The sequence below is a fragment of the Ovis canadensis genome, chromosome 7, assembly GCF_042477335.2.
Source record: "Ovis canadensis isolate MfBH-ARS-UI-01 breed Bighorn chromosome 7, ARS-UI_OviCan_v2, whole genome shotgun sequence".
Taxonomy (NCBI): domain Eukaryota; kingdom Metazoa; phylum Chordata; class Mammalia; order Artiodactyla; family Bovidae; genus Ovis; species Ovis canadensis.
This window is the reverse complement of record NC_091251.1, coordinates 98,440,167-98,467,731: the sequence shown is the minus strand read 5'-3', so window position 1 is coordinate 98,467,731 and position 27,565 is coordinate 98,440,167. Positions and strand designations below refer to the sequence as shown.

The following is a 27,565-nucleotide window of genomic DNA, read 5'->3' as shown; positions in this document are numbered from 1 at the left end:
CTGTTGGTTATTTTATTAGGATCCCGAAGGGCATGGGGGAAGGGAAGGCCTGGAGAATGAGCTGGGCAGAGAGCAAGAGATTGACCTGGGGTGGGGCCTCTAACCCTACATCTAGACCACAGAAAAGGGTTGTCATCTCCCCTAGGTAACTGAGTGGATGCCCACTGCTCTGAGGCCCATGGGAGGAACAGGGCCTGCGTGCAGCCTCCTACCCTGACCTTCAAAGGGTGCAGCTCTCCATCCTCTCCCAGCTCGAGGAGAGTGGTCCATTCAGCTGCCTTCATTCTTACTCCATCTGCTGCCCTTGTCCAGGACGAGAGAAGTGCTTTCCCTGGTCAAAGCTGTGGCAGCTGCATGAGGCTTGACGCACATGGCTGATGCCTCTTGCGGCGTTTCTATTTCTGATCATCATCTCTTCCCTTTTCTGGAGCCAGGCCTGAGCTGCGGGCCATCTGTTGCCGGAAAGCTGTCCCTCCTTTACCAGGCCCCGCTCCTCTGGGACTTCTGTGTTCCCCCGCCTCCTCACGCAGCCTTTGTGCCTGCGGGGAGAAGCCCTGAGGCCAGGTGGGGTTTAACGCCTCACCTGAACAGAAGCCCAGGCTTCACACCTTTGAATCAGTATCTGAGAATCTGTTACTTAAAGCTCCCCGGGCACCAGTGGAAACAACTGGGTTACGATTCAGCAGAAAGAGAACTTAGTCAGGGATTAGGAGCACCGCCTGTCGTCTTGGCCTGGTCACTCAGTGGTTGTGGGTAAGTTAACCCCTCCCTGTGTTTCAGATATCTTGGTGAAATGGAAATTAAAGTATTGTTTTCCACTCATCAGGAATTTTCAGATCTGAAGTTACATTGTTTGAAAGGATGCTAGGAATCCCAGAGTATTATTGGTAATTACAGTAATTGGTAATTATCGGTAACAGTTGGGAGTTAAGGATGGCCAGTTTCCCCTAGGCAGTCTGGACAGTGCACGGGCTCAGAATTATTTTATAGCTCCTAAGCTCTGAGGCGTGTCCCCAGGACTCCTTTCCTGGCCTGCAGGGCTTCCCTGCGGTGACCTGGATTTACGCAGCCTCTGCACGGCGCATTGATTCAGGGGTTTCAGGGCGCTTCCCTTTCCATGATCAGCAGACAGCACTGCAAGGTGGCAGTTCAGGTGCGCAAGCCTTACCTTTACATCTGAGGAAGCAGAGATCCAAACAGGGAAACAGACTCTCCTTTGCTTGATTTCTTGCCACCCAGCTCCTCAGAACACAGCCTCTTCTGGGAGTAGGACGGCCAGGTTGTCTCGTAAGGCAGACATGGGGCTGGGTCTTGGAGAAGGGAAGCGACCAACCAGTCCACTGCTGGCTTGTCTTAAACCCTGTTTTTTCTCTCTCGTTCTTCCCCAGCTGTAGCTCCTCCCCAGAGGGTTGTTTCTTGATTGGTTACTTAAGGCAAAGTGGCTTGCTTTCCCCTGGCGGGGAGCAGGCGGGGGCCTGCCTCCTTTAGTTCCCCCGCACCGCTGCCTATGTTTAGGGAGAGGGCTGCCCCGAGGCCCTACACTTCCACACTCTTCCCCCTGCGCCTCTCCCATCACTTTTCTCTCCAACAAACGAGGTGAGCTCTCCCGGTTTAAGAGGCTATGACCTTAATGTACGTCAAAGGTACCGCCTTCTGCCCCACCCCTCGTCAGTTACCATGCCCATAAGGCCAGAGTCCTCACACAGCTAGTGTGGAGGCTCCACACTTAACATCCTTCCAGGTCTTGTCTTTCCCACGACCAAGTCCTTTCTGGCTGGGGCCTGGAAGGACCGCACATTCCTACGTGGGCTGCTCAGGGTGCAGCGCCCCCAGGCCAGCTGAGGTGGCCCGTCTCCACCATCTGCCAGGCGTCAGCAGGCCCCTCGTCCCTTGGCAAACACTGTAAGGGTTAGCAGGCGGCCCTCACAGGGGCCGGGCGACTTGGTCTTCGGTGTGATCAGCATGTGTCACCGCTGCCCTCCGCAGTCGTGGTCAGGATCCTCGTCAGGTCTTGGCAGATGGGGGTGCAGAGCTCCAACCTCTTCATTTCCAGGGCTCTGAGAAGTGCCACCTGCATTCAGAGGTCCAACCCACGATAGTCATGTGCCTAAATCAGGCAGGCACGTGCTGTGAGCTTGGAGCAAAGGGAGCAGCAGGAAATGTCATCCTCCCAAGAGGCTGGCTTCTGGTCCTCTCTGGGGAGTCCGTGATGGCACTCAGCTCTGTGTCAGTTCTAAGAAAGTGGCTGCGCCGGTATCCACGGTGAGCCTTGGGTGACTCATGGCCGACTCAGCCCAGCACTTAACCCAGCCCCTGTACGTACGAGAGCAGTCCAGGGGCCCATGGTGTATGAGCCCGCATCACTGAAACCCACCCACAAGGCCCTTTACCAGCTGGACTTGAATATGTACATTACACGCACTGCCTTTTGTGTGAAGGGGGTATAAGCCAAGTTATTTACAAACTCTGGTTACCTTTATCGAAAGGCTCTTTTTTTGGTATCGTTTAAGTGGATTTAAATGATCCTGTAAATAACTTAACTTCCTGTTTTCAATGGTGTACAGTCCAAGCCCTTCGTGGATTCCAACAGACCACCTCTCTTCTTCCCAGTGGTCATGCTTCACCACAAGGCTCCTGAAAGTGCGGGAGTCTTGCTGTGCTAGACCACACGTCTCGTTAGGGCTTTTTGGGGATTGGCTGGGATAAGAAGTAGGAAATATGCTCCCTTCTCCTAAGCCTAGGGTTTCCTTTCAAGCTGAACGAAAGGAGAGCAGAGAAGTAGGGAGCAAGGGTTACAGGTGAAAAGATGCCTCTGTGCAGGTCAGGTTGCAATTGTCTGGACCTGCCTTAGAGCATAGGAAGAGGTCCAGGGCTGGACAGACAATGCAGAGGAAGAAGGGGTAACAGGTAGAATCAGGGGTGTTTTCCAAAGCTGTGTCTTTAACCACCATAGGTTCTGCACCGGCGACCGTGATGAGAAGGGACTTGAGATCCCCGTTGCTATGGTTTTCTGTAATAGCCTCCTCTCCCAGGAGAAACCCAGCCTTCCTCCTCCTTCCTTCCTGGTGGACGGCTGGGGACTAGGAGAGGACAGTCGGGCTCTGGAATGCTCCTGGGGCCTCCGGGGGGCGTAACGGGCTGTATGAAGGAGAAAGGGCTTCTTTTACAGCCAGCAGAAAAGATCTCCCAGATGAGGAGTAAAAAGGGCCGAGTGGCTTCAGCAGGCTGAGGGGTGTGACAGTCTGGGACCCCAGAAGTTGTATCATGACTGCCGGGGCTGCGACTCCGGTCAGGTTCTCCCCCTGCCCCCCCCGGAGCTGCCGCGGCTGACAGTGGCGGGTGGGGCGGCTGCAGCCCCAGCTCCCAGAGGGAAGAAGACAAGGCGTACAGGCTGTGGTCTCTGCCCAGCCCACACAGCCGAGCTGGGGGGAGACTTTATTCTTTTCAAGGAAAAAGTGAGAACAGGAATGAGACGAAGTGTAAAAGGGAAGGGGGGAGGGGGGCAATACTGATACGAGAAGAACAGCAAAGTCCCGTACAGCACGGCAGCCGACATCATCACCAAGCCCCAGGCCAAGCGCCCGATCTCTCCTCATCAGACTTGGAAGAAAAAGGGAGACTTGGGACTCTGGAGCACCAAGAGTGGGGTGGGGGGCAACACCGACAGACTTGCAGCTAGCACCTCGCCAGCCCTGCCTGGTCGGGGTGAGACCTCCCCTCCCACCCCACGCACCTCCCTGCCCTTCCCTGGGTTCTCAGTGGGACAAGGGAGGTGGGGAGTTTAACACAGCGGGGCTCTGGCACTCAGAACACAGTTCATAGGCTAGGCCCCCAGCTCACACTTCCCTTGTACTTCGAGGCCAGAGGGTGGGCCTGGGGGAAGCCAACAAAGCTAAGCTGAAAACCACCCAGGCAGGAACCCAGGCACACAGGCCTCTGGGCATGCTCCTGGTCAGAAGGAGACCCGGTCCCTGGGCCAGGGAGTCAAGTCCAAGTTGGAAGCGGCGGGGTAGGGGGGGATGGTGTGAAATGACCCAGGGCCAGAAACCAGACGTGGGCAAACGCGGGCTCTCCCTGCAGCTCAGAACCCTGGCTCTAGGCTTCGTCATGGCACCTAAGGGTGGGAGGTGCAGCTCTCCGAACCTGGCCACGCTCAGGAAGGATGTGGCTGAGAGGGGCCAGGGGATGGTGGGGTGGCTGCTGAGAGGGGCCAGGGGATGGTGACTCTGTTGAGGCCGAGGGAGGGAGAGGACCGGCAGGTGTGAGTGGGTGGGACACGGCTGGAAACCCAGGTTGCCAGTGTTTTGACCCAGCAGCCCGCACAGGGTACAGGCAGCCTGGCCTTGGGGAGCACTCATTATCCCGCTGTGCCGGCCCACCTTCATCACACAGCTTTCTCTGACCTCCCCTGACCCCTCCCCAGCTAGGAGCCCCGACCCCCAGGGACAGAGGAGCCCACACTGAGTGCTGGGAGGCAGCCCTGAGTCTGGAGGAGCCGGACCTGGTCCCTCATGGGAAGTGAGATGAGGTGATGCTGACGATGGTGACTAAGGCCCCAAGTCCCTGCCCCCTGCCTCCCCAGAAACTCTGCAGCCAGGCTGGCCCTGCGTGGAGCAGAGCCTGTGTAAACACGCCCAGGAGGGGAGGAGGGCTTGCTACATATGTGAAATGTGTTAAAAAATAAATTGAAAAAGCACCGCTGTGTCCCATGGGTGTCCACAGGCCCGAGGTCTCAGCGAGGGAATGGGCAGGGAGTGCTAGGGGCTTCTCGGTGGGGGCTCTGGCTCTCTTCCCCGCAGACAGCGGCTGGGGCTGCATTCTGCTTCCTTCTCCCCAAGGGGCTCAGGAGGGAGCCGGGGGAGCAGAGCACCCTGCTGGGTTCCCGTGCCAGGAGCAGCTCTCCCCCACGTCTCCCTGACCCCAGAACCCCCTGACGTCTCACCCTCAAGCTCTGTGGTTCACCTGCTGGGTGGATATCACAAGGCACCCGCCTCCACACCCACAAAAGGCCCCGTTTTCAGCCTCATGCCTCCCAAATGGATCCATCTCTGCCCCAGGTGAAGGTGTGAACATGGGGGCCCACGGCCCGCCTCCTGAAAACTAGCATGGGATGGAAGGCTGAGTTGGGGCTCACAGTGGCCCCCAGACTGCTCTGGCCGTGATGTAGCCCAGCAGGCAGCTTAAGCACCTCGCCAAGGGCCCACTGAGCCAGGAGGAACCCAAGGGAGTGAGCAGCTGGCTTCTCTGCCTGGCCTGACTCTGGGCCAGGAGCTGCTGGTCTGAAGAGCTGCCAGCCTGGGGCCTCTCCTGTGGGCACCCGCGTCAGCAGACGCATCCTGTCTCCTTCTCTCCCTTTCTTGGCTCCTCAGGCCTCATCCATCTCCCCAGCAGACTGAGAATGGCACTGTTTCTATTCCACTCCACCCCCTCTTCCCTGGTGGCTCAGACGGTAAAGCGTCTGCCTACAATGCGGGAGACCCGGGTTCGATCCCTGGGTCAGGGAAGATCTCCTGGAGAAGGATGATGGCCTCCCACTCCAGTATTCTTGCCTGGAAATTCCCACGCACGGAGGAGCCTGGCGGGCTACAGTCCCTGGGGTTGCAATAAGTTGGACACGACTGAGTGTCTCTGGTCTGCTGGGAGAGTCGAGTGGGAAGGAAGCAGCTGCCCATCTGGGAGCAGCCGCTGTGGCAAGGATGCTGCCTTGGTCCAGCCTGCTCTGGGATGCCTAGAACTTCCATCCCTTCCATCTCCATGCCATCTCAGTGCATCCATCTCTCCAGCCCAAGCTCTGGCTACTCTCTTTGAGATTACAGACGGTCATTCTTTTTCAAGTTGGGCTTTTAAATTTTCTGAGTTGATTGCCACCATTTAAAAATATGCATATTTCACATAAAAATTCAGAGTTCTGCAATGAAAAAACATCTGGCAATCTAGTATGGAGGGCCTGCCTTTAGACCCGGTGAGCAGCAGGGGCTGAGGCTGCGCCTTCTTTAGTTGGCCACAGTCCCCACCCAGCCCTGCAGCCCTCCTTTCAATCAGCCGCTCGGCCCTGGGGGAACCTGAGTTCACAACTCTGGGCTTTGTGGTCTTTCCTCTTTCAGAGCTCAGTCAGACCCTCAGTCTCTAGGCAACCTTACTGACAGCTGCCTCTCAGTATTAAGAAACCTTAATGGTCATCTCCTCCAGTTATCCTTCCGTAACCTAAATCCTGTCTATAGCTCTCTAGATGACAAGCAACCATCCAATCTTTGCTTGAATATCTCTAGCAACGGGGAACTCACTACTCCCCAAGGTTCTAAACTCTCCCACACCTTCTTTTCTCACTTACTCTCCCCAGTTCTTGGGCTCTGCCTCTCCCCAGTGGCCACACTGCTCCCTTTGCCTCCCACCTCTGCTGTTGCTTGAGCCTCCAGAACCTTCCTCCAGTTCCGCCAGCTTCTCTCCACAACCTCTCCCTTGCCCGCCAGGCAGACGGTGCAGACTCCAGAAGCTCAGGCCCTTCCTCAGCTGCCTCATGCCCCAGGCCAGATCATCGCTGGGCCCTCCACACCTAACCCAGGCTGCTGATTAGGGGAGCAGGGGCTGGGATACAGGCCTCTGTGGCCTGGTTTTCATTTCCCTAGCAGGGGCTGAGGTAACAGGAAGGGGGAAGCAGTCCCTTGGGGCTTCCTGACCCAGGCCTGAGGGTCCCACCCTGTCCTCAGCCATGGTTCCTGGACCCACCAGGTCTGTTCAGATCCCCACAGTCACGCCGAGCCCAGTGCCTCTCTGGGCCCCCGGCCAAGCCCGGCCCCTTTGTAGGGAGGCCCCAGCTGCAGCAACAAGCAAAGCTGGGCTGAGCAAGGGGGTCAGGGAGGGGTCTGGGAACTCTCTCCCCCAGCAGCTCTCTCCCAGGCTCTCGTCCAGTGCATCCCAGCACTGGGCGCTACCACTGGGCAGTGTCCACCCACACAGCATTGTCCGTGGGGCTCCAAGGACCCTCCTGGGCCACACACTCCGGCTCTTGGGGGCACACGGGGCCTGTGCTAAGCTCCCGATATGGACCACGCAGACCTTTCTCGGGGTGCTTCCTACCCTGCTTTCCTTTCCCTGGGTCATGACGCTGCCAGGGCAGCCAGGACTGGAGAAACATCGCTCCCCTATCCTGCCACGGCCCAAGCAGAGCTGGGAGGTTTCCCATGGGGGAGGATGGACCCAAACCCCAGACACATGGGCAGGGGTACCAGCCAGACCCGGCAACCCCTCCTCACCCGGCCCCACGACACTTAGAATCTTCTAAGCACTGGCCTTCCGGCCACTGGCCAGATTCACTAGTTTTTAAGTTTTTTTTCCCAATACTTTAAATTTCAGGTTATCAAGTTAAAACCTTAGAATTCAACTCTTCACTGCCTCTTGGTCCACAGGTAGAGGGCCTGGCCCAGCGGAGGGACAGCAGCTTGGGAGGCTGAGCTGGGACACGCTCGCCCCGTCATCAGCCCCGCGTTCCCCAGGAGCGAGGCTGGTCTGGCTGGAGGATGCTGGTCCCCGGGAAGTGGGTGAGGCAGGGGGCGCTGCCACCCGCCTCATACCCGGATCTGGTACCCATTGAGGTCTGGCATGGCTTTGGGCTCTGAAGGCTTCTTCTCACCGGAAGGCCTGCAGGGAAGAGAGAACAGAGGAGGGGGAAGGGGTGAGCGGCCCCTCCGGGAGGTGGGAGAGTGGGGAGCCAGGGGTGGCTGCCCCCCGCTCCCGCCTCCCTATTCTCCAAGGTGTCCCAAATGCAGCAGGAAGGGTCCCCGTAGAAGTCCGTTTCTGGAAACCCCCGACCCCCCTTGTGGACCTGACTGTGGGCCCCACACTCTCTCAGAGGCTACTGCTCTTCACTGAGGTCAGAGACTCTGGCTGCAGGTTAAGTGATGAAGTAACAGTGAATCCCTGTGAGGGACCCTGTGTTCTCTCTGAGAGCCTCCCAGGTCAAAGTGAAGGAGGCTGGTTATGGGAGGCAGCAAGGTGCCCCTGACACCAGAGAGGTGTCTCCAGAAAAGTGAAAAAGTAAAGTCGCCCAGTCGTGTCCGACTCTTTGCAACCCCATGGACTGTAGCCCGCCAGGCTCCTCTGTCCATGGGATTCTCCAGGTAAGAGTACTGGAGTGGGTTGCCATCTCCTTCTCCAAGGGGATCTTCCTGGCCCAGGGATCGAACACAGGTCTCCTGTATTGCAGGCAGACGCTTTACCATCTCAGCCACCAGGGAAGCCCATATAACCTGGAGATGTCTCCAGAATGACCTTTAAAGCAAGAGCCACTCTGACACAGAGGAGACAAATCTGACGAGGCTGCCGGGTGCTTTATCAGAGTGCTTCTGCCGTCCAGTCTGGGCAAAACCCAGACTCCCATGGGGGCAAAGGTTACGCTCAAAGCCACCCACTGGCTGCCATCTGAGGTTAAAACCTTTCCCAGCGATATTCCTGGAAGAGCTCACTATTGGCTGGGCCCCACCCTTCTACCATCTCTCCCCCAAAGCCCGTTCTGGTTCTGCAGCTCTGCGGTTGTGGCCTTGGACCTTCCCCCGTGGTGGGCCCACACAGGGTAACCGGTGGGTCAGGGATATCTTTCTCCCTGGAGAAACGGCTGTTTCAACATACGAACAAACCCACCCTCCCAGGTTCCCTCCAGTGAGGGCGACAAAGAGAAGGGTGGGAATGCGAAGAGCAGAGGGAGGGGAAGATGAGCGGAAAGGATGAAGCCTGTTCCTGCACCTCCCTGCCCCCAACTCCTCCAGAAAAGGGGAAACCCAGGGCTCACCGCCTTTCGCTGCGGCTGTTCCTACGGTGGGGGCTGGACTGGCCCCGCTGTGGGGAGGACACATCCTTCTTCCGGTCCTTGGTGGGAGACGGAGGGCCGGTCCCTTTGCCGATCTGGGTGGGGAGGAAGACACACAGACCTGCTCCAGGACTGCTCCAGAGTCTGTCCTGTCCTGATGGAGCCACAAGCCCCAAAGCTGCTCTGCGCAGAGCCCAGGAAGCCTCAAGCCGTGCCTTCCAGGAAGCCTCAAGCCGTGCCTTCCTGAACCTGTTTCCCAGGTGCTAAAGCGGCCAGGTCCTTGGGGGTTCCACAGCAGGGTAGCCCCAACTCCATGAGCCCCTGAAACAGCATGGTCGTGGACGGCAGTAACCGGGGAGGGTTCAAGGTGGCCCCCGAGAAAAGGGGCGTTTTCTCAGGCCAGGCAGAGGGGCCAGCCGGAGAAGCAGCCCGTGTCTGAGCTTGGGGCTGGGAGCCTGCAAGACCCACAGGTGACACTGGTTATCTCCAGTTAATCAGAAGCTCAGACTAGTGGCTACATCTCTGATGAAGGGGAATAAAGGAGATGGGGGGAGCAAGTGAACTTAGGCAACACAGTCCCTTTGAGCTGAATTTTCAAAACGTGGGGTATACAGGACGGGTGCTAGAGGCGGGTGCAAATAACATGGGAAGTCTTAAGCACCAAACAGATTGGGAGACACAGCACTCGAAGTTAGGTACTACTGGCTCCAGCTCTAGCTCCAACCTGCTCCCTTGAAGGTGCAGTGACACTTGGGCAGCTGAGCACCCCGACTTCCACAGGGGAGGGACAGGGGGAGGAGCAGCTCAGGAGGGGAGGAGGGCAGCCCCCGAAAGCAGCGGGGTCACCTGCAGCTGCCCTGGGGAAGGAAGGCACCGAAGCTGTCACCCCAAGGTCTTGGCCTGGGGACTGGCAGGGCAGGGCGGCCGGGACTCCCGAAAGCACCTGTGACGTGCCGGGGTTCTCCATCCGGAGACTGAGCCCCAGGCCCATCTGCCGCCCACAGGCTGCAAGCAAGCCTCTGGGCTCCCTGCACCTAAGTGTACCCCCCGCCCCCCGCCTGCTGCGGCCCTCCTGGGATCCTGGGGAGCAGCAATGGGCGTGAAACTGCTGCGGTCACAGCTGTGGCCCCAGGCTGCCAGGAGAGGCAGAGTGCAGAGACCGGGCAAAGGGGAGGGGGCAGCAGGCCCCACGGAAGGCCCCCCCAAGTCCAGGGGGACAAACGTCTCAGCAGTTCAGCCCACTACTCTGGGTCCAGCAGCTCCCCCACTCATGACCCCTGCTCACTGCCGCCGGGCAAGAGGGAGAAGGAGCCATCCCTCCTTGTCTCCCCAGAGTCTGACCAGCTTCTCTCTTCTGACTTCTTCCCTGGGGCTGGGGGTCAAGAGTCGGGATGACAGGGGTGATGCAGCTGCTGCCCAGCCCACACCATACCACTCCCTCCAGACAGGCCATGACTCCCCACCAGCCTTGACTCGCAGTCCCTCCACCCGGATGGCAGCACCCCTGCCCAGGCCCAAACCCAACTCCCCTGCAGCCGGACCAGAGCCTCCCCAGGGGCTGCCCACCTGAGCCGGCTGTCTCATCAGCAATGACCTTTGAGTGAAGCCCAGAAACTTCCTACCCTCATCTCCCGGACTCCTGGCTCCACCTCCTCCCAAGAAGGTGGGGTGGGGATGGTGGGTTGGGAAGATGGAGGAGGAAGAGGGGACTTCCCTGAAGAAAGAGCCTCTAGAAAGCGGCATCTCCACCTCTGCCCTTCCACCCTCAGCCCTACATTTCCATTGCCCCCCTATCCCTTCCATCCCCACCCCTGCCCTTCCGCCCCCTCCCTTCTGCCCTCCCCCCTGCCTTCCACCTCCACCCCTGCCCAGGCCCTGGGTGCCCCGGGCAGGGCAGCGCGCACGCACCTTGAGCCGCATGTCTCGGGCATGCCGCTCTAGCTCCTTGCGGAAGTCCTCGCGGCCCAGCCTCTCCACGTCCAGGACGGAGTGCTTCCACTCGATCTGCTCCACGCTGTGCGGGTCGTGGGACACGCACTGGCCCAGCTTCACCTTCTTCAGCACGTGCCAGCAGCGGCCGTAGGCGGCCTCGTAGTCCAGCACGAGCTCGCTGAGCGTGCGGAAGGCGGGTGGCTTATACATCAGGTCCTCGCGCCGGCTCATGCCCAGCGCCCCGTAGCGACCCCCGAAGTTCACCCCCAGCACTATGTGGCGGAAGTAGTTCCCTGAGAAGTAAGTCTTGAAGCTGATGGGGAAGCGTTCCAGGGTGGACATGCTGTTGGTGAGGTAACTGGCCGCGCCGCCGCAGCTAAGGAAACGGCTAGAAGCAGGGGCGGGGCGGGGCGACCCCATTCTACCTACCCCACCCGGGAGAGCTGTGTGAGCCACCCCGGACCCCAGCTCCCCAGTGCGGACCCCAGCTCCCCAGTGCGGACCCCAGCTCCTCAGTGCGGACCCCAGCTCCCCAGTGCCGACCCCAGCTCCCCAGTGCCGACCCCAGCTCCCCAGCGCAGACGGCGGGTGTTCCTCATCCACATCCTATCATCAGGCTTGGGCCCAGCATACAGTAGGCACTCAGTGAACTCAATCTCTATGGGTCAGGGTGCTCAGTGATTACCAGCTGCTGCCAGGACGTCAAGCAGTGCTCACCAAGTAACTGAGCAGGGTGCCTTGAACTGCTGGGCCTTCCAGAGTGGTAGGGTGAAGGAAGGTTGAGAGAGGCCCTCCGTGCACCAGCCTGTCTGTCTGTCTCCCCCTCACCTCCCTCCTCCCCTCTGTCGCACACACAGCCCTCTTCACCCCTGCCCTCCTCTCACACGTGCCGATACACACGTGTGCATCACAGATGTACAGACAACCCTGTTCCTTTTCTCTCACTGCCCCCACCCCTCCATGCGTAGATACCGTGCCTGCTGCTCTTCTGATAAAACCAAGGTTGCTGGTGGCTTGGGAAGCTGTCAGCTGTCCACTCCAGCCTCCACAGAGGACCGTCTACACCAGCTCTTCTCCTCGGGCCCTGTTGGCTTTCTCCGGCCTCAGGCTTGGCTGGGACCCCTGACCTCCTTTCCTAAAGCAAGTCTGCTCTACTTATATTCCCCATGGCACATCACCACAATCTGTGATTATTTTTCTTATTTCTTGGTTTACTTGCTTACTTTTTGTCTCCCTGGCTAGAATGTAAACTTTTGAGAATGGGGACCACCTTGTCTGTCATTTATTTATTTATTTTACTGTATCTCAGGGGCCCAGCACAGACATGGCACATGACAGGCACTCAGAACTCTTTCGTGAGCAAATGGGGAGAATGAGATGAACAGGATAAAAGCTTGGTGTACAGACCAGGTAGACACTGCGTCCAGTGTCCAGTGTGCTCCCGGTCATTTAACTGTATTAACTTGTGGGATGGCATTGCCATTGTCCCCTTCTGCAGAGGAGGACTCCGAGGCTCAGAGATGCTAAGGAACTTGCTTGAGGCCACAGTGAGGATAGCAGAGCCAGGATTCAGGCCCAGGTGGGCCTGAGCCTGCAGTCTGCATGCAGTCACTGCCATGCTCACCAGGCCTGACTCCTTGCAAGCAAATGGCTGGGAGCACAGATGAGCCAGGTGCAGGCTCCGAGTGCAGTGAGGATGAGACCAGGGACAGGCTTGGTTCAGAGCACACCATGTGTTCAGGAGGGAGCCACGGCAGTTCTACGGGGACAGCAGGGTGGTGTCCTGTCCAGATGGGGGGCTCCTCCTATTTTTCTCCTGCCCACAAGCCACCAGGTAACCCCCGGAAGGCCTCTGGGACCATGTGATCCCATCTGGACCAGCTTCTCTGCGTGCTCATGGGGAGGGGAGCAAGATCTCCCTCCTACAAGGGGGTGGGAACTTCTACTTTGGAGCATGGTCCTGAAGGAGAAGCAAATGTGGGATGGTGAAGGAGGCGCTGGCAGCGGCCTGGAGTCCTTGGGCTGGCCTCACACTCGTCCCAGCAGAGAACCCTTTGGACAGGGCAATGCTGGTGGGTCTCTTTGGGCAGCAAAGGACTGCCACAGAGGGATTAGCCCTCAGGGAGGAGGACTGGGGCCACCCCTGCAGTCTCTGTATAGTTTAAGGCAGGTATGTCTATGGGGGTGGGGAGTACCCCCCGATCCCCCTCAGAGAAGCTGTGCTCCTGGCCTGTGAGTGTTGTCATCTTCTCCCTGACCTGTCTGAGCAAGCGATTCCTCCCTGTTCCATTAGGCACCTGCCCTCTCACCCTGCTGGGCACAGAGCCCAGTGCCTAGTCCAGGAGTGCTAGATGGAATATTGACAAGTCTTGGTAGGCACAGGGAAGAGAGTGGGGTGGGCAGAGATGAGTCAAGACTGGCCTTGAATTGGTAAAACTGAGTGATGGGCACATGGGCTGCACTATGTTAATTTATGCTTATATGAGGTTAAAATTTTCTGTAATAAAACAAGGTAGGATTCAGGCAGGAACCACTTACAACAGAGAAATGGCCATATGCCAGTCTCCTAACTTTGCTTTAACTGGGGATATTGGGTGCCCCCTCTAGGGGCCTTGTCTGTCCTACCTGACTACTCTGGTGATCCAGCTATAGGTCCGGTTCTACCCTTTGGGTGGGGGAGAGACTGAGAAACCCTTTTAATTTTTTTTTAATATGCAGTTTTACATTTAAAGATCAGGGGATGTCCATCATCTCCACAGATCCACATGTCTTGGAAATGCCAACAGTTGGGCACCCAACCTGCTTCTCCCAGACTCTTTGGTTCTTGGAAATAGCACAGCAGCCTTATGAGATCATGAGCCCTGATTTGTGGTTTGGAGAACAGGGTCACTGTGTCCACTGCTCAAAAAAAAAAATGCTGCCCAGTAAGCCTTGGAAGTTAGCAACTGAGGTGCAAGAGACTGAGCCCCCCTTAAACTCCTTCACTTTGGGGCCAAGTTCGTGACTTCTGGGAAAGGGAGCCGGGAGGGCCCTTCCAGAGGAGGAAGATGGCCCTGGAGGCGTGAGTAGCTGGCTGCCCCCTCCCAGGCCTCTCAGAGGAAGGATACATTCCCAGGATTACCGCTTCCAGGCATTTGATTGGCAGAGCCTCTTTGGTCATTTCCTTGGCCAGGTCCATCAGCCTGGGGGGTTGGAAGGCAGAGTCATGAGGACAAAGGCTCCAGTCCCTTCTGGTGAAGGAGCATCGGGAGGTAGACTAGATGGACAAAGACTCCCCTGCCTTCCAAGCTGCCGCAGCTCAGGCCCAACACCTCCCCCTCACATCCTTCCTGAGCCTAAGGGGTGGGAGAAGAGACAACCACAGAAGATAAGGAAAGAGGCCCTTCCCCTTCCCCTTCTGTCCTTCCATTTCCTTCTTCCCTCAGAGTCCTGCTGCAGAGTCCTCTGGAGGGGAGGGTGGTCGGGGGTGGCGTGCAGTGGTAGGCAGGTCTTTGAAAGCCACTGGGCTGGGGGTCTCCTGTAAAGATGGTGTTTGGGGAGTGCATGGGATAGCATGCCAGAGGCTGGAGACCTTGGCATTGATCTTGTTTCTCCTGGAGCACAGTGGACACCCCTGACCCAACTATGACTTTTCTGAAGAGCCTTTGATTGTTGTAACTGCTCCCCCATGGCTGGGCAGCTCCCTGGAGCCTGGACATGGGGTCTCAGGGAGTTAGCTGCCCAGTGACTCCCCCACCTGCTCTTGAACTTGGAATTCAGGCCACTTTAAAACAGACTATCTCTGAAGCCTGGTTCCTCCCTCCTCACCAAATGCTGCCTCCTGGCCCTGGGAATGCAGCCTGGCCACTGGCTTTGCAGGGCAGGGTGTCAGACTCCTCCATCCCATGAGGCTGGAGCTGGGCCTGCACACACAGCAGGCGCAGGACAAGAGCAAAGCTTTGGGGTGAGGAAGGCTGCACTCCACCTGAGGGCTTAGAGAAGGGGTAATTAAGTAATTTGCTAATAAACCATCTAAAGCGCTTTTCATAAGGAAGTGATCATGGATTGATTATATGTGGGGCAAGATGTAAAATTCATATTCATCATAAAAGCACAGGGTTTTAAACCTGTAGACAGCTTTGGGCTGAGCCCCCAGGCCCAACTGTGGTATTCACTTTCCACTTTACTCTGCCCTGAGGGTTTCCATGGGGTGAATCCAGCCAGGGGTCTACACTTAGGGGACAGAATGGGAAGTGAGACATGCAGTGTTCTCCCCAGTAGGGTCCCTGCAGCTCAAACATTGCGCCTTGTACCAAATGCCCAGAAGCGAGTCCAGAAGGTAACTGGGGTTATGCCAGGGAACAGAGAGAAGGGGGAGGACCCTCTCCTGTGAGGCCCACCTCTCCTAAAAGGAAGATAAGGGTCACACACAGACATCCACCTGGGACCATTCTCTGTCATCACCAAGGCAAGCAGGTGGGCTGCTTGCCATCACCCTCTTGGCTCAGCATGGATATTGGGGTTCCCTTTCCTCAAGGGGTCCCTGGCTGCCCATCTTGGCCAGAGTCCCCTCTTTAGGAAGTCCTAAGGGGAGTCCCATGGTGATACCTGCTTTGTTGGTGGGCTCCCCTGGGAAGACTCTCTGCCTTCCTGATAAGCTCCCACCCACAGGTGACAGAGGGGCCCCAACCAGGCCCTGTGACCTGGTGCAGAGGGACCCGTGCTCCCCACACTTACCCTGTCAGAGGTCTGCTCTTCTTAATTTCAAAGAACTGTGTCCCTGTGTGATTGTACCTGCACGTGCTGGTTAAGGGCTCTCTGGCTTGATCTGGAAGAGGCGTGTCCCTCTGCCCCCATCTGGACCCCGGGAGTCTAGCACTCCTTGGGGGTGCAGGCCGGGTAAAGACCCCACAGAGTGCTTCTGGAGGGTGCCCGGGAGGCTGCTCAGGGCGGGATCGTCTGAAGGGAGAGGAGGGCACAGCATGCCACTGGCTCCTTCCCCCACAGCGCCCCTCTCTGTCCTCACTCACCCTCTGTTCCCAGCTTTCCTCTCCCAGGAAGGGAGCCGGGCAGAAGGCAGCCAGGTTGGCCAGGGCTGGGAGAGAGGCCTGAGCCCTGGACAGCTCTTAGCAGTACTTCATGTTCCAATTGGTGAGAAACAGCACAAACGGACAGAAGGCTGGGGTGGGATTCCTGAGCGGCTCTGTTGCTGGGTGCTGCTCCCAAGCCAACCGGCCCCTCTCCAGGCCACCAGTCCCCACCTCTGCCCCTTGCCCTCTCCCCCCAAATTGGGCTGGACCCAGTTTTCAGTAACCAGCCTGACTTTTCTTCTGCTCAGGACCCACGCCTGGCCTGTAGGGGTCCTGCCATCTCGGACCGAATCAGCAGCTAGGAGGGTCAGAGGGAGCCAGAAGGAAGAGCTCCAGGCAGGGCCCAGGGCTGGAGAGGGCCAGCTCAGAGACACTGGGGAATCCCAGGCTTGGGGGTGTCCCAAGGCTCTTCCCCTGCTGGGCAGCTGGCCTTCTGCCAGGGAGGAAAAAGGTGCAGAACTAGGGGATACATCCAAGATGTGGAAGCTGTCTCCTGGAGCATAAAAATCCTTTTTCTCCTCCATCTACCTGCTGCCTCCCCCCAACACACACCCTTTCCCCCAACACACGCTTCTTTTAGACCAGTTTTTAAACAGCCCCAAAGGAGCTTTCCCCCCGCTCTCTCTGCTGGCACCGGAGGGTCAGCAGAGGAGGTCTGGGCCAGTGGACCTGGACTAGGCTTCCACCAACGGGTCACTCAGGACACACTGACCCCATCACATGGAGGAGGAGGCAGGGAGGCCAGAGCAGGTGTGGCATTCATTTGACAAACCCGCTCCGAAACCCGGGAGGACACATGCTGTGTGCACATGACTCCGGGGGTTCAGAGATGCCGTGTGAGTGGCACCCCCTGGAGTTGTGGGGTGCAGCTGCTCAGCCCAGTGCCCTCCGGCCCTGTCTGAAAACAAGCCCCAGCAGGCTCTGGACCAGCCGGACGGCGGCCGTGACTCTGACCACAGAGGATACTGCAGCTCCCTGATGTAGCGCTGCACCGCTTCCAGGCGCTCAGGGACGGGCGTGGAGGGCTGGAACGTAGGCACACTCGGTATGGGGATCTGGGCACGGAGAGAGAAAGCTCTGGTCATGAAAGGAGGCTCACTCTGGAGCTTCCAGCCTGCCAGACACCCAGATTAGCCCCCTGAGAAGCCACGTGCCATGGAGGGGCTCCCAGCTCCCTCCTTTGCTGAGCTTCTCCCCACCACCCCCTGCCCGCCAACCCCCACCCTCCCACTGGCCACTCCTCACCCTCCTGGCCCTTGACGGCATTTCTGATCTGGAGTTTATGTTGATATTCCAATTTTATGCTTCTTTCATAATTTTAGAAAAAAAACACAGGCTGTTTGGAATTTTATATTTCATGAACTTCAAGGCGTCCCCAGGAATGTTGATCTTGAAGTTAAGTTCATTTGGGTTTGGGGTTCAACTCTGGTTCAAAGTCAAGTTGACCAGGTATCCCTGTCCCTGGTGAACACACCCTCAGCAGGGGGTGTCACCCCACTGCACCCTCATATCACAGCACAGTGGCCAGGCCTTCCTGCTCCCCTGGGAGGAAGGAGGACATGCAGGGGGGAATGTGGTTTGGGACAGGGCTTGCTGTGGACTAGCCTCTTTGGAAGGGTTCCATGGAGGCAGCAGGAGCCCCGGTTCTCCTTTAATACCTGCCTGTCTTGCCAGCACCACACCTACAGCAGCACGGCTAACCGGGCATGACAGTCCTCCTCAGCAGAATAGACTCTCCAGAGTTTGGCCAGACATAGCAAGAAGGGGCTGTCATGGCGGGAGAGGGGGTGTGGTGGGCAGGTGCCCGACACCCTGAGGACTGGGAACCCCTAGCTTGGGCTGCCCAGGTGCTGGCAGTCAGGCTAGGCTCCGTGGCCCCTGGAGTTGTCCCTTGCAACCCTGCAGTTGTCAGAAAAGCAGCCACATCTGGGTGTGCGCCCCCAGGCCACCCACTCTGGCCTGGGGAGCCTGAAGGCTGGCAGTTTGGCCACAACAGTCAAGTGCGGCTCAGAAGCCAAGGGAAGCACCCACCAGGTCCTTGGGGTTACACGTTGGGCTTTCCTGGGTAGAGAGGAACCAGCTTTCCAAGTCCATGGCCCAGCCCCCTGGGGTCCCCCTTGGCTTCCAGCGCTGGCAGCTCTGAGGTGGCCTCAGGGCTCCTTGCATGACGAGGCCCCACCCTGCTGCCCCGAGGCCTCGACCTACCCCCCAGCAGGTGGGGGCTGCTGAGCGCATCCATCTGTATGGGACGGAAGGGCCGGGTCCAGCGGGAGCCCATGGGGGCGCTGGGCTTAGGGACGTGCTCCCTGTGGGGTGGTGTGGGCACAGCCTCTCAAGTAAGGTGGCCGGGCTTTGACACGAAGGAAGTGAAACACCAGTGATTCTGGTGCCTGACAGCACCACAGCCTCTGACAGGCCCCTGCTTGCCCCAAAGGGCCGAGGCGCAAGGGAGAAAGCCCTGCCCAGGAGACGACTCTGCCTGAACTTCCTCCCCGGCCCTGCTGGCCCCCTCCTTCCGGTCTGGGCAGTCCCCAGCCGCTGACACCTCGGTCTGGAGGCAGCTGCTTCCCCTTTCATATCCCCCCAGTTCAGTTCAGTTCAGTTCAATCACTTAGTCATGTCCAGCTCTTTTCGACCCCACAGACTGCAGAATGCCAGGCCTCCTTGCTCATCACCAATTCCCAGAGTTTACTCTAACTCATGCTCATTGAGTTGGTGATGCCATCCAACCATGTCATCCTCTGTCATCCCCTTCTCCTCCTGCCCTCAATCTTCCCCAGCATCAGGGTCTTTTCAAATGAGTCAGTTCTTCGCATCAGGTGGCCAAAGTATTGGAGTTTCAGCTTCAGCATCAGTCCTTCCAATGAATATTCAGGACTGATTTCCTTTAGGATGGACTGGTTGGATCTCCTTGCAGTCCAAGGGACTCTCACGAGTCTTCTCCAACACTACAGTTCAAAATCATCAATTCTGCATTCGGCTTTCTTTATAGCCCAACTCTCACATCCATGCATGACCACTGGGAAAACCATAGCCTTGACTAGACAGATCTTTGTTGGCAAAGTAATGCCACTGGTGCCGAAACTGTGGCCACAGCTTAAAATCAGCAGGGGGATAACTGCCCCAGATGGGGAGTGCTCTGTCTTCCTGCCCAGCCACCCTGTACAAGACGGGCTCCAGAACTCTCTGAGGGCTTGGCTGGCCTCCCTGGGTCAGTGATGCAGGGTGGGACAGCTATCAGAGGAATGATGGCACCATTTACTATAAATAGCACGGCACCTGGCTTTTTCAGGTGGAAGGTCCCAGGCAAGTCATCTCCACTTCCCGTGAGGGCATCTAGTGACTTTTAGGAGCTTGAGGCAGAGACTGTAAGTACACCCTCCCCTGAGACATTTCAAACAAGGAGGGTTCTGTAGTCCAAGAATCCTTTGAGCAAGCTTGCACAAGCCAACCCTGGGCCAGGGCTGGGTGGTACCATGAGGGCATCACCTGCCATCTAGACACAAGACCCAGGAACTGGAGGCTCTGTAAGAACTAAAGGGCTCCAGGAAAAAGTGTAGAAAGACCCTGGATTCATGAGTAGGGCCTTAAAGGACACCACCACGGTGGCATAGCTGGAGGGAGCTGACGACTGTGACGTGTTAACTCATGTCAACCAACAGGCCCGCATCTTTTTTCTGAATGTTCACACAAACAAAACAAACAGGCAAGAGTCTGTATATCCAAATAATCAGACCTACTGGAGGGCTGGCAACCCTTCAACCCCAACCCCAAACCAGGAACTCCAGAAATGCTCCCTTGGCGCACAGCAGTAGGGTTAAGTGGGGTACAGTGGAGGAAACTGATATTGGCCCAGATCCATCCAGGAATGACTCCTTCTCTACTACCAAGGCCAAGGGTTACCTTGGCTCCAGGAACCCCCTGAAATCCTGAGTTCTATTAAGGCATTCTCCCTGGTGGAGTCCATCTCAGTCTAGAACAGAAAGGAGGCTTGCAGGAGGTTGGGCAGCCTGCAGCTGAGTGTGTGGACAAGAAGCAAGAAACCCTAGAGGCTGACAGACCCGGACCTAGAACCAGCCAGTCGCTGTCTAAATCCCAGCCCCGCCGTTTACTGTCTGGCAGCAAGATCCTTACTGTCTCTATGCCTCGGACACCTCACCTGTAAAGTAGGTGCCCAAACAGAACCACCTCAGAACCAAACTCAGAACCTAGATGAGACACTGCATGGCCAGGTCTTGGGACAGGGACGGGCACACAGCAGGGACTCGGCTCCTGCCCACTGTCGCTGTTATTCCTGGGCATGTCCGAGACATCGGTCAGCCTATGAGGACGCTGGCAGTGCTGCCTTTATGAGGGGAGATGTCCAAATTCCCCTTCTGCAGGAGCTCAGTGTCTAGAGCCGCAGTCAAAAGAACTTGGGCTGCCGGGTCTGGATGCCTGGCCACTGAACTTTTAAAAAGGTGGTGTCAGGAGACTTCCTTGGTGGTCCAGCGGTTAAGAATCCACCTACCGATGCAGGGGATGTGGGTTTGATCCCTGCTCCAGGAACTAAGATCCCACGTGCCGTGGGGCAACTAAGCGCACGAGCTACAACTACTGAAGGTCCTGAGCGCTTTAGAGCCCATGTTCTGAAACAAGCGAAGCCACTGCAACGAGAAGCCCATGCACCGCAACAGAGAGGAGCCCCCACGGGCCGCAATTAGGGAAGAGCCACGTGCCTCAACAAAGACCCAGCACAGCCAAAAATAAATAAATAAATAAATATTAAAATAAAAAGACTAGAGGCAGCTTGAAACATCAAGGAGACAGTCTTCAAAGGAACACAAATGGCTCCTGGATCTGCGATCCTTTCAGGAACTGTCGCCCATTAACATACTCGTGTCACCCTTTTAGAGGACACCTCCCCAAAGTGCCTGTGGTGTGCTCTCTCCAGACTCTATTTGCTGAGTACATATGACAGCTCACCCACTTCACAGGCTTTATTTCATCAATTCCTCCCAGTGACCCCTCGAAAGTGGGTATTGCGCTTACGCCCATTTTATAGCTGAGGAAACTGAGGCACAAGGAGGTGCGTCCCTTCCTGGAGACCCAGGATTTGAACATAGTGGATCCAATGTTTTATCACACTACACCGCAGGGACCCCAGACTCAACCACCTGCAGGGGCCGCACTGGTAATATAAACAGGGAAGGCAGACTGAGAGAGCAGGTGGCGGTCTGCGGCCACCTGGGGGAGGGGAACCAGCCCTCAGCCCCGGCTGCCTGCCGCATGTAGGGTCACAGATTCTCTGCTCTCAGACCTTCTCATTTCCTGAAAAAGTCTGCATTCTGATGTGAAATCTCCCCATTTTGAATTCTGGCTCGCCTGGTCTTTTTAAAACATTATGCTATCCCCTAAACTCTTGGTGGACTACCCAGGTGGCACTAGTGGCAAAGAACCTGCCTACCAATGCAGGAGACATAAGAGATGCGGGTTTGATCCCTGGGTTGGGAACATGCCCTGGAGGAGGGCATGGCAACCCACTCCAGTATTCTTGCCTGGAGAATCCCCATGGACAGAGGAGCCTGGTAGGCTACAGTCCAGAGGGTCACAAAGAGTTGGATACGACTGAAGCGGCTTAGCACAAACTCCTGGTCCCACTAGGGTGTAACCTCTGCTGCCTCTGTGTTAGCTTCAGGGGCAAGGCCACTCAGGGGGTGGAGGGTGGGGCAGCCCAGTGCTGGGTCCACGCTGCTGGCATTCTGGGATCAGACCCTGATGCCTCCTGGACCTCTCCACTCTGCCCAGACTCTGGGGCCAAGACTCCTGCTCTGGGCCAAGATGGAGGAAACTGTGCCCCCCCCCCCCCCGCCCCCGCTCTCCTTTTCCTGTGGTTTGAGGAGGGGGATTTGATTTAGGTCATACCTGAATGGTCTAGTAGTTTCCCCTACTTTCTTCAATTTAAGCCTGAATTTGGCAATAAGGGGTTCATGATCTGAGCCACAGTCAGCTCCTGGTCTTGTTTTTGCTGACTATATAGAACTTCTCCAGATGACACCACCCTTCTGGCAGAAAAGTGAAGAACTAAAGAGCCTCTTGATGAAAGTGAAAGAGGAGAGTGAAAAAGTTGGCTTAAAGCTCAACATTCAGAAAACGAAGATCATGGCATCTGGTCCCATCACTTCATGGCAAATAGATGGGGAAACAGTGGAATCAGTGGCTGACGTTATTTTTCTGGGCTCCAAAATCACTGCAGATGGTGACTGCAGCCATGAAATTAAAAGACGCTTGCTCCTTGGAAAAAAGCTATGACCAACATAGACAGCATATTAAAAAGCAGAGACATTACTTTGCTGACAAAGGTCCACCTAGTCAAAGCTATGGTTTTTCCAGTGGTCATGTATGGATGTGAGAATTGGACTATAAAGAAAGCTGAGGGCCAAAGAATTGATGCTTTTGAACTGTGGTGTTGAGGAAGACTCTTGAGAGTCCCTTGGACTGCAAGAAGATCCAACAAGTCCATCCTAAAGGAAATCAGTCCTGAATATTCATTGGAAGGGCTGAAGCTGAAACTCCAATATTTTGGCCACCTGATTCAAAGAACGGACTCATTGGAAAAGACTCTGATGCTGGGAAAGATTGAAGGCAGGAGGAGAAGGGGATGACAGAGGATGAAATGGTTGGATGGCATCACTGACACGATGGACATGAGTTTGAGAAGGCTCTGGGAGTTGGTGATGGACAGGGAAGCCTGGTGTGCTGCAGTCGGTGGGGTCACAAAGAGTCAGACACTACTGAGTGACTGAACTGAACTGACTGAGGAGGGAGAGTTTCAATTCTCTCAATCCTCTCACAAAATCCCTTCAGGACTACCACACTCCTGTCAGTCATGACACCCCCCACAGACAATAGCATTATTCCCTCATCAGTTTCTTTTCTATGTGTGAAGGTTAAAGATGGCAAGATGACATCACAAGACCAGTGGCTAATAAGCTCGTCAATTTTGTTTTTAGTCCCTTGAAGTGGTGACAGTTCTACAGAGGACCATTCACACTCTTCCAGAGCCTGATTTAGACATCAGCAGGATGGCTAGAGAGCCATCTGTTAATCCCTGACTTGCTCATGTGAGAGAAGCATGTGGCTCTGGCTTCAAAGGGACAAATGCTGAGTGAGACCTAGCTGCCTGTCCTGATGAAGGGCATGGACAGAGGGAATGAACACCCAGTAATCAGTACCAGTCTGAGGCATTATAGTTTCTTAAATGCTTTAATACAGGGATTCCCTGGTGGTTCAGTGGTTAAGACTCTCCACCCAAAGTGCAAGGGGCCTGGGTTTGATGCCTGGTCAGGGAACTAGATCCCACATGCAGCAATTCAGAGTTTGTATGCCACACTAAGAAGATCCTGCATGTGCAAGTGAGACCCAGAACAAATTTTAAAAATATATATATTAAAAAAATGTTTTAACACATTTTGTTTAACTTTATTACCATCAATGCCACTCTCAACCTCAGACGAGAAAACTGGCTCAAACAGGGGTCTGCTAGGTGGGTGATTGGAACAGATGTCCACATCCTCTGATGCCATACTTCCTTTTCCAAGAATTTATCTCAAGGAAATAATCAGAGCTGCTGCTTGCTGCTAAGTCGATTCAGTTGTGTCCAACTCTGTGCGACCCCATGGACAGCAGCCCACCAGGCTCCTCTGTCCATGGGATTCTCTAGGCAAGAATACTGGAGTGGGTTGCCATTTCCTTCTCCAATAATCAGAGGTGAGTCCCCAAATTTATGTTGTCGAATGGGCACCACAGTGTTCATTTTAAGAAAAAATTATTGGAAACAATGGCCAACCACAAGGAATTAGTTAATTCTGAATTAGCTCAGAAGGTGATTATGTAGCCATTCAAAATCAAATCATATTCAATTTCCCTTGAAAATATAAGGCAGTAGCTCAACTCTCAACCTGGGGATTGTCTGAATTCGGCTTGTCCCAGAAGATAGTCTCTGATGGTTCTACCAAAAACTTAGTAAAAAACAGGCCACCTGTTTCCATGTCTGCTGCTGCTAAGTCGCTTCAGTCGTGTCCGACTCTGTGCGACCCCATAGACGGCAGCCCACCAGGCTCCCCTGTCCCCGGCATTCTCCAGGCAGGAACACTGGAGTGCGTTGCCATTTCCTTCTCCAATTCCATGTCTAATCCACCTTAACTGCCACTCTCTTTGGTCCCTTCCTTCTCACCTGGGCAAGTTCGCATAAGCTTGGGGCTCCGACCTCTGTCCAACTGACTTTTCTTAGGGAATTTCAAGTCTCTGCATTTGAGAGAGTATTTCCTTAGTCTTGAACCATAACTTTGGGGGAAAAAAATCAGTCGTGTTTTTCCACCAAGTACTACAGGGCACAGAATGTTTCAAATACTCTTTCATTCAGCAAATGCTTACAAGTGCCGGTTCTGTGCCAGGCACACAGGAGGCCTTGGGAAGACAAAGATGAATGAGACAGCCTCGGCCCTCATGGTGACTCAACTGAAGGCCAGCCATCGTGAAAAGTGACTGCACTTTGTTTTTGCCGTGCACAGAAAAATGCTTGAACTTTGCCCCTCTCCACGGCCCTCTTCTAACTGCCCTGGAACCTCATGTCCTACGGAGCAGAGGCCCTGGAACCGGAAGACCTGGGGTGGGGAGGGGGGAGAGACTCAGCCCTGCCAGTTACTGGCTATGGAGCCCTGAGTTCCTACTTGAGGCTTCAGCTTCCTTGTCTGTAAAAATGGGTCCTCAAACTGGACTTCATGCACAAGGCTCTTGGAGAATTCAGCAAAACACATGAAAATATTTACTCAGCATCTGAAATCCTGGACCGTCCTCATCCATTCATTCTCTCTGCCCACTGCTCTCTGGCTTAGCAAATAAGATGTCAAGCCACCAGTTAGTGTTATTAAGTTTATCTGCTGCTCTACCCACAACACATGGGCATTTTAAGAGATGGAGGAGGGCACTCCTAGAAACCGGGCCTGTGGACCTCACAAAAAAGCTTCAATGGTGATTAAGTAAAAGTTCTTCTGGACAGGTTCAACCTATCTGTATTTTTAACACTTTACCATGCCAATAACTCCCTACTCCAACAGGAAAAGTGGCACTTTGCTCTGGAAGCCCCCAAGTCACTAAAACCTTAGCTCTCCTCCCCTCCCCCCACCCCCCACCCGGAAGGCCCACACGAACCCCTCACCTTGGGCAGGTCCGTGGCCCCACGGATCCGCTGAGCCACCTTCTCTCCATCGGGGTGGATCTTGGCCACGTGTTTCCACATCCTTTCCCAGGTGGGCTCGTCCACAGGCAGCCCACCCCGGTTAACAAAGAAGGGGATGCCTCCATCTCGTAGGTCCTCTTCCCCTTCTTCTTCTGGCTCATCATCTCTCTGGGCCGAGGCTCCTTCACTGGTCTCCAGACGCCGGACCCCAGAGGGGACAGCCGCGGCGGTGGGGGCAGCGCCGGTACTGCCGCCCCCGACAACCTTCTTCCCCCCTGGCATCCCCAAATCCTTGACGGGTGGGTGGGAGGACGTAGCAGCAGGCAGGGGTAAAGAAAAAAAAAAAGGTGGCTCACAGGAGGCCTCCCACACACCAGCTGCAGAGATAACACATGGCCAAACAGAGCGCAGGGCACCTTTAAGAAACCAGGGCGTGGCTCCGTACAATAAAACACTACTTGACGCGGAGGGGGGGAAAAAATCAGTGCCTCAAAGTGAAGTGCTGGGCAGAGGGGCTTGGTTGTCCCTGGTGAGCCTTAGAAGCCTGGTTCTTTGTGAAAAACGGGATGTAGAGAATACATCTCAACTTGGCAGCTTTCACCAAAGCACCCCCACCCCACCCCGCTTTGAGAGCGAGAACAATACCGGACAGCAGTCTGGGCTGCCCGAGGAGAAAAGCCGGGGGAAACTGAGGCCAGGCAGCTCAGATCTGCGGCCACGAAAGGGTCGAGGCAGGAGTGCCCACGCCGACCGGGCGCCCCAGGTCCCAGTTTTTTGAAGAGCAACAAATTCCTCTACAAAATACCGCACGCTCACACCTGTGCGCGCTCCGAGGTGGGGGGCCGAGGCGACTCCAGGCCGGGAGTCGGCTCCGAGGTCGCGACCCCCCGGATCGGAGGGCGGCGATGAGGCGCGATTTCTCGGACGCGACGAGTCTGGGAGCCGAGACTCGCAGCTGGCAGGGGCGCGGGGAGGGGGCGCGCGCCGACGCGCACATTCCACGCCCGCCGCCAACTCCCCGCACAAAGTGGGCTTTGTCTCGGTCTCCTGTCCCCTCGCACCCCCGCCCCGGGCAGGAGCAGTGGAGCCCCCCGGGAAAGGCGCGGCGGGGAGGCGAAGCGGGGAGCGCCCAGGCCCCGCCGGTCCCCAGCCCGGCGCGTCTCAGCGGTCGGATGCCGGGCACCCGGCGCCGCGCTGCGCCAGCCGAGCCATCGCGGGGCGCGGGTCCCGCTCCCGGGCCTCAGCTGGGAACGCTCGGGCGGTGCGTAGGGTCACCAGGCGGCGGGCTGCGGCCACAGGATCGCCGCCCTGGGTCGGCGGCAGCATGGGCGGTGGCGCGGCCGCGATGGGCAAAGGATGCTCCGCGGCTGTTCGCTCGGCCTCCCGCGGCACCCCTGCTTCCCCGGGCTAAGGGCTGGAGGCAGGACCGTGGGGCGGGGAGAGCAAGCCTGGAGGCTCGCGCAGCCACGGCCGCGGAGGAAGCCGGAGCCGAGGGGCAAAGCCTCGGGAAGCGCGGGCTACGCTAGTCCCCCGAGAGCAGTCTGCTGCGCGCGCGCGCGGGTCCCCGCTTGGGTCTCGGCTCCGGCGAAGCTTAGGCCAACCGAGCGGGCCGGCGGCGGGGTCCCCGGCCGGCCTGCCGCCCACCCGGCTCGACTCTGGCCCGCGCCGCGCATGCGCTCCGTCCCCCCCTTAAAGGGCCAGCGCGTCCCCGCCGGGGCCTCCGCCTCCCGCAGCCATTCTTCACCCCCAAGTCATCACCCGGACGCCGGTGGGCGTGCGCTCCCCTCTTATCCCCTCTCTGGGAGCCGCGAAGCCGGAGCAGAGCTCCTGGAGGGTGGGGGCGTGGGAAGTGTTCGCAACGTGCCAAAGAGCGCAAACTCCACGGAGATTCCGGGCTCGGAAGGCTAGCTGTTGGATACTTCCTAGGGAGACTGCCTGGCTGGGGAGCTCAGGGTCTAGAAACTAGACTATGGCCTGGAAGCCCAGGGTTCTAGACCGGATTCAGTGGTCTGATTTCGCGTCCAACAGATCACTGCCCTCAGTGGACCTCGGTTTCCCTCATCTGTCAGCCGAGGTCTTCCCACTGAGTGAGAGAGACCTCCCAGCGCGCGTGTTCCTTAGAGGAGGCTATCCAAGGGTCAGGATCACGACCTCTGCAAGTGAAGGCTTAAAAACCCATCCGCTTCCACCCCGTGACCTGCACCAGCGATAGCGGGGTGCGCCGGCTTCTCCCCTTGTGGGTCTCCCTGGACTCGACTCTGGGAACCCCGGCGGACACGACGGTGGGGTCGGGGGGCGGTGAGGGTGCTGCGCCCGGGTCTTAGGACCGTGACCCATGGGAGGCGATGGTTAGGGAGGATCAGCCGGCCCAGAAAAACGGCGAAAGTAAGGGTCACTGTTGTGTGCAGGGCGTGGGGGCGGGGGGTGGGCAGGACTGCGAAGACCGAATACACCCTCCCTTCTCCTCCCCATTCCACAAAGTGGTGACATGAACCAGGAGCAAAATCAAGGAACTTGACCAAAATACCAAAATGAGACAGC

General features: G+C 56.8%; 1 protein-coding gene and 1 non-coding gene across 3 annotated transcripts; one reads left to right on the top strand and one right to left on the bottom strand.

The window, feature by feature from the left end:
• Positions 1–3,394: 3,394 nt before the first annotated feature.
• On the bottom strand, positions 3,395–26,784 carry VASH1 (vasohibin 1). Of its 2 annotated transcripts, XM_069595204.1 has the most exons (8): positions 25,843–26,784; positions 25,004–25,315; positions 16,771–16,859; positions 15,452–15,508; positions 13,843–13,917; positions 10,712–11,093; positions 8,786–8,898; positions 3,395–7,638 (listed from the first exon to the last, which is right to left on the bottom strand). In XM_069595204.1, exons 2-8 carry the CDS (start codon positions 25,304–25,306, stop codon positions 7,566–7,568), a joined length of 1,092 nt encoding a protein of 363 aa, XP_069451305.1. In that variant the 5' UTR covers positions 25,307–25,315; positions 25,843–26,784; the 3' UTR covers positions 3,395–7,565. The 2 variants fall into 2 exon arrangements, with proteins under 2 accessions (XP_069451305.1, XP_069451304.1); XM_069595203.1 differs by lacking the exon at positions 25,843–26,784 and having other exon boundaries at positions 25,004–25,637.
• Positions 5,432–5,504, top strand: TRNAC-ACA (transfer RNA cysteine (anticodon ACA)). Its single transcript has one exon. It is a non-coding gene; the product is annotated as a tRNA-Cys (tRNA).
• Positions 26,785–27,565: the final 781 nt, after the last annotated feature.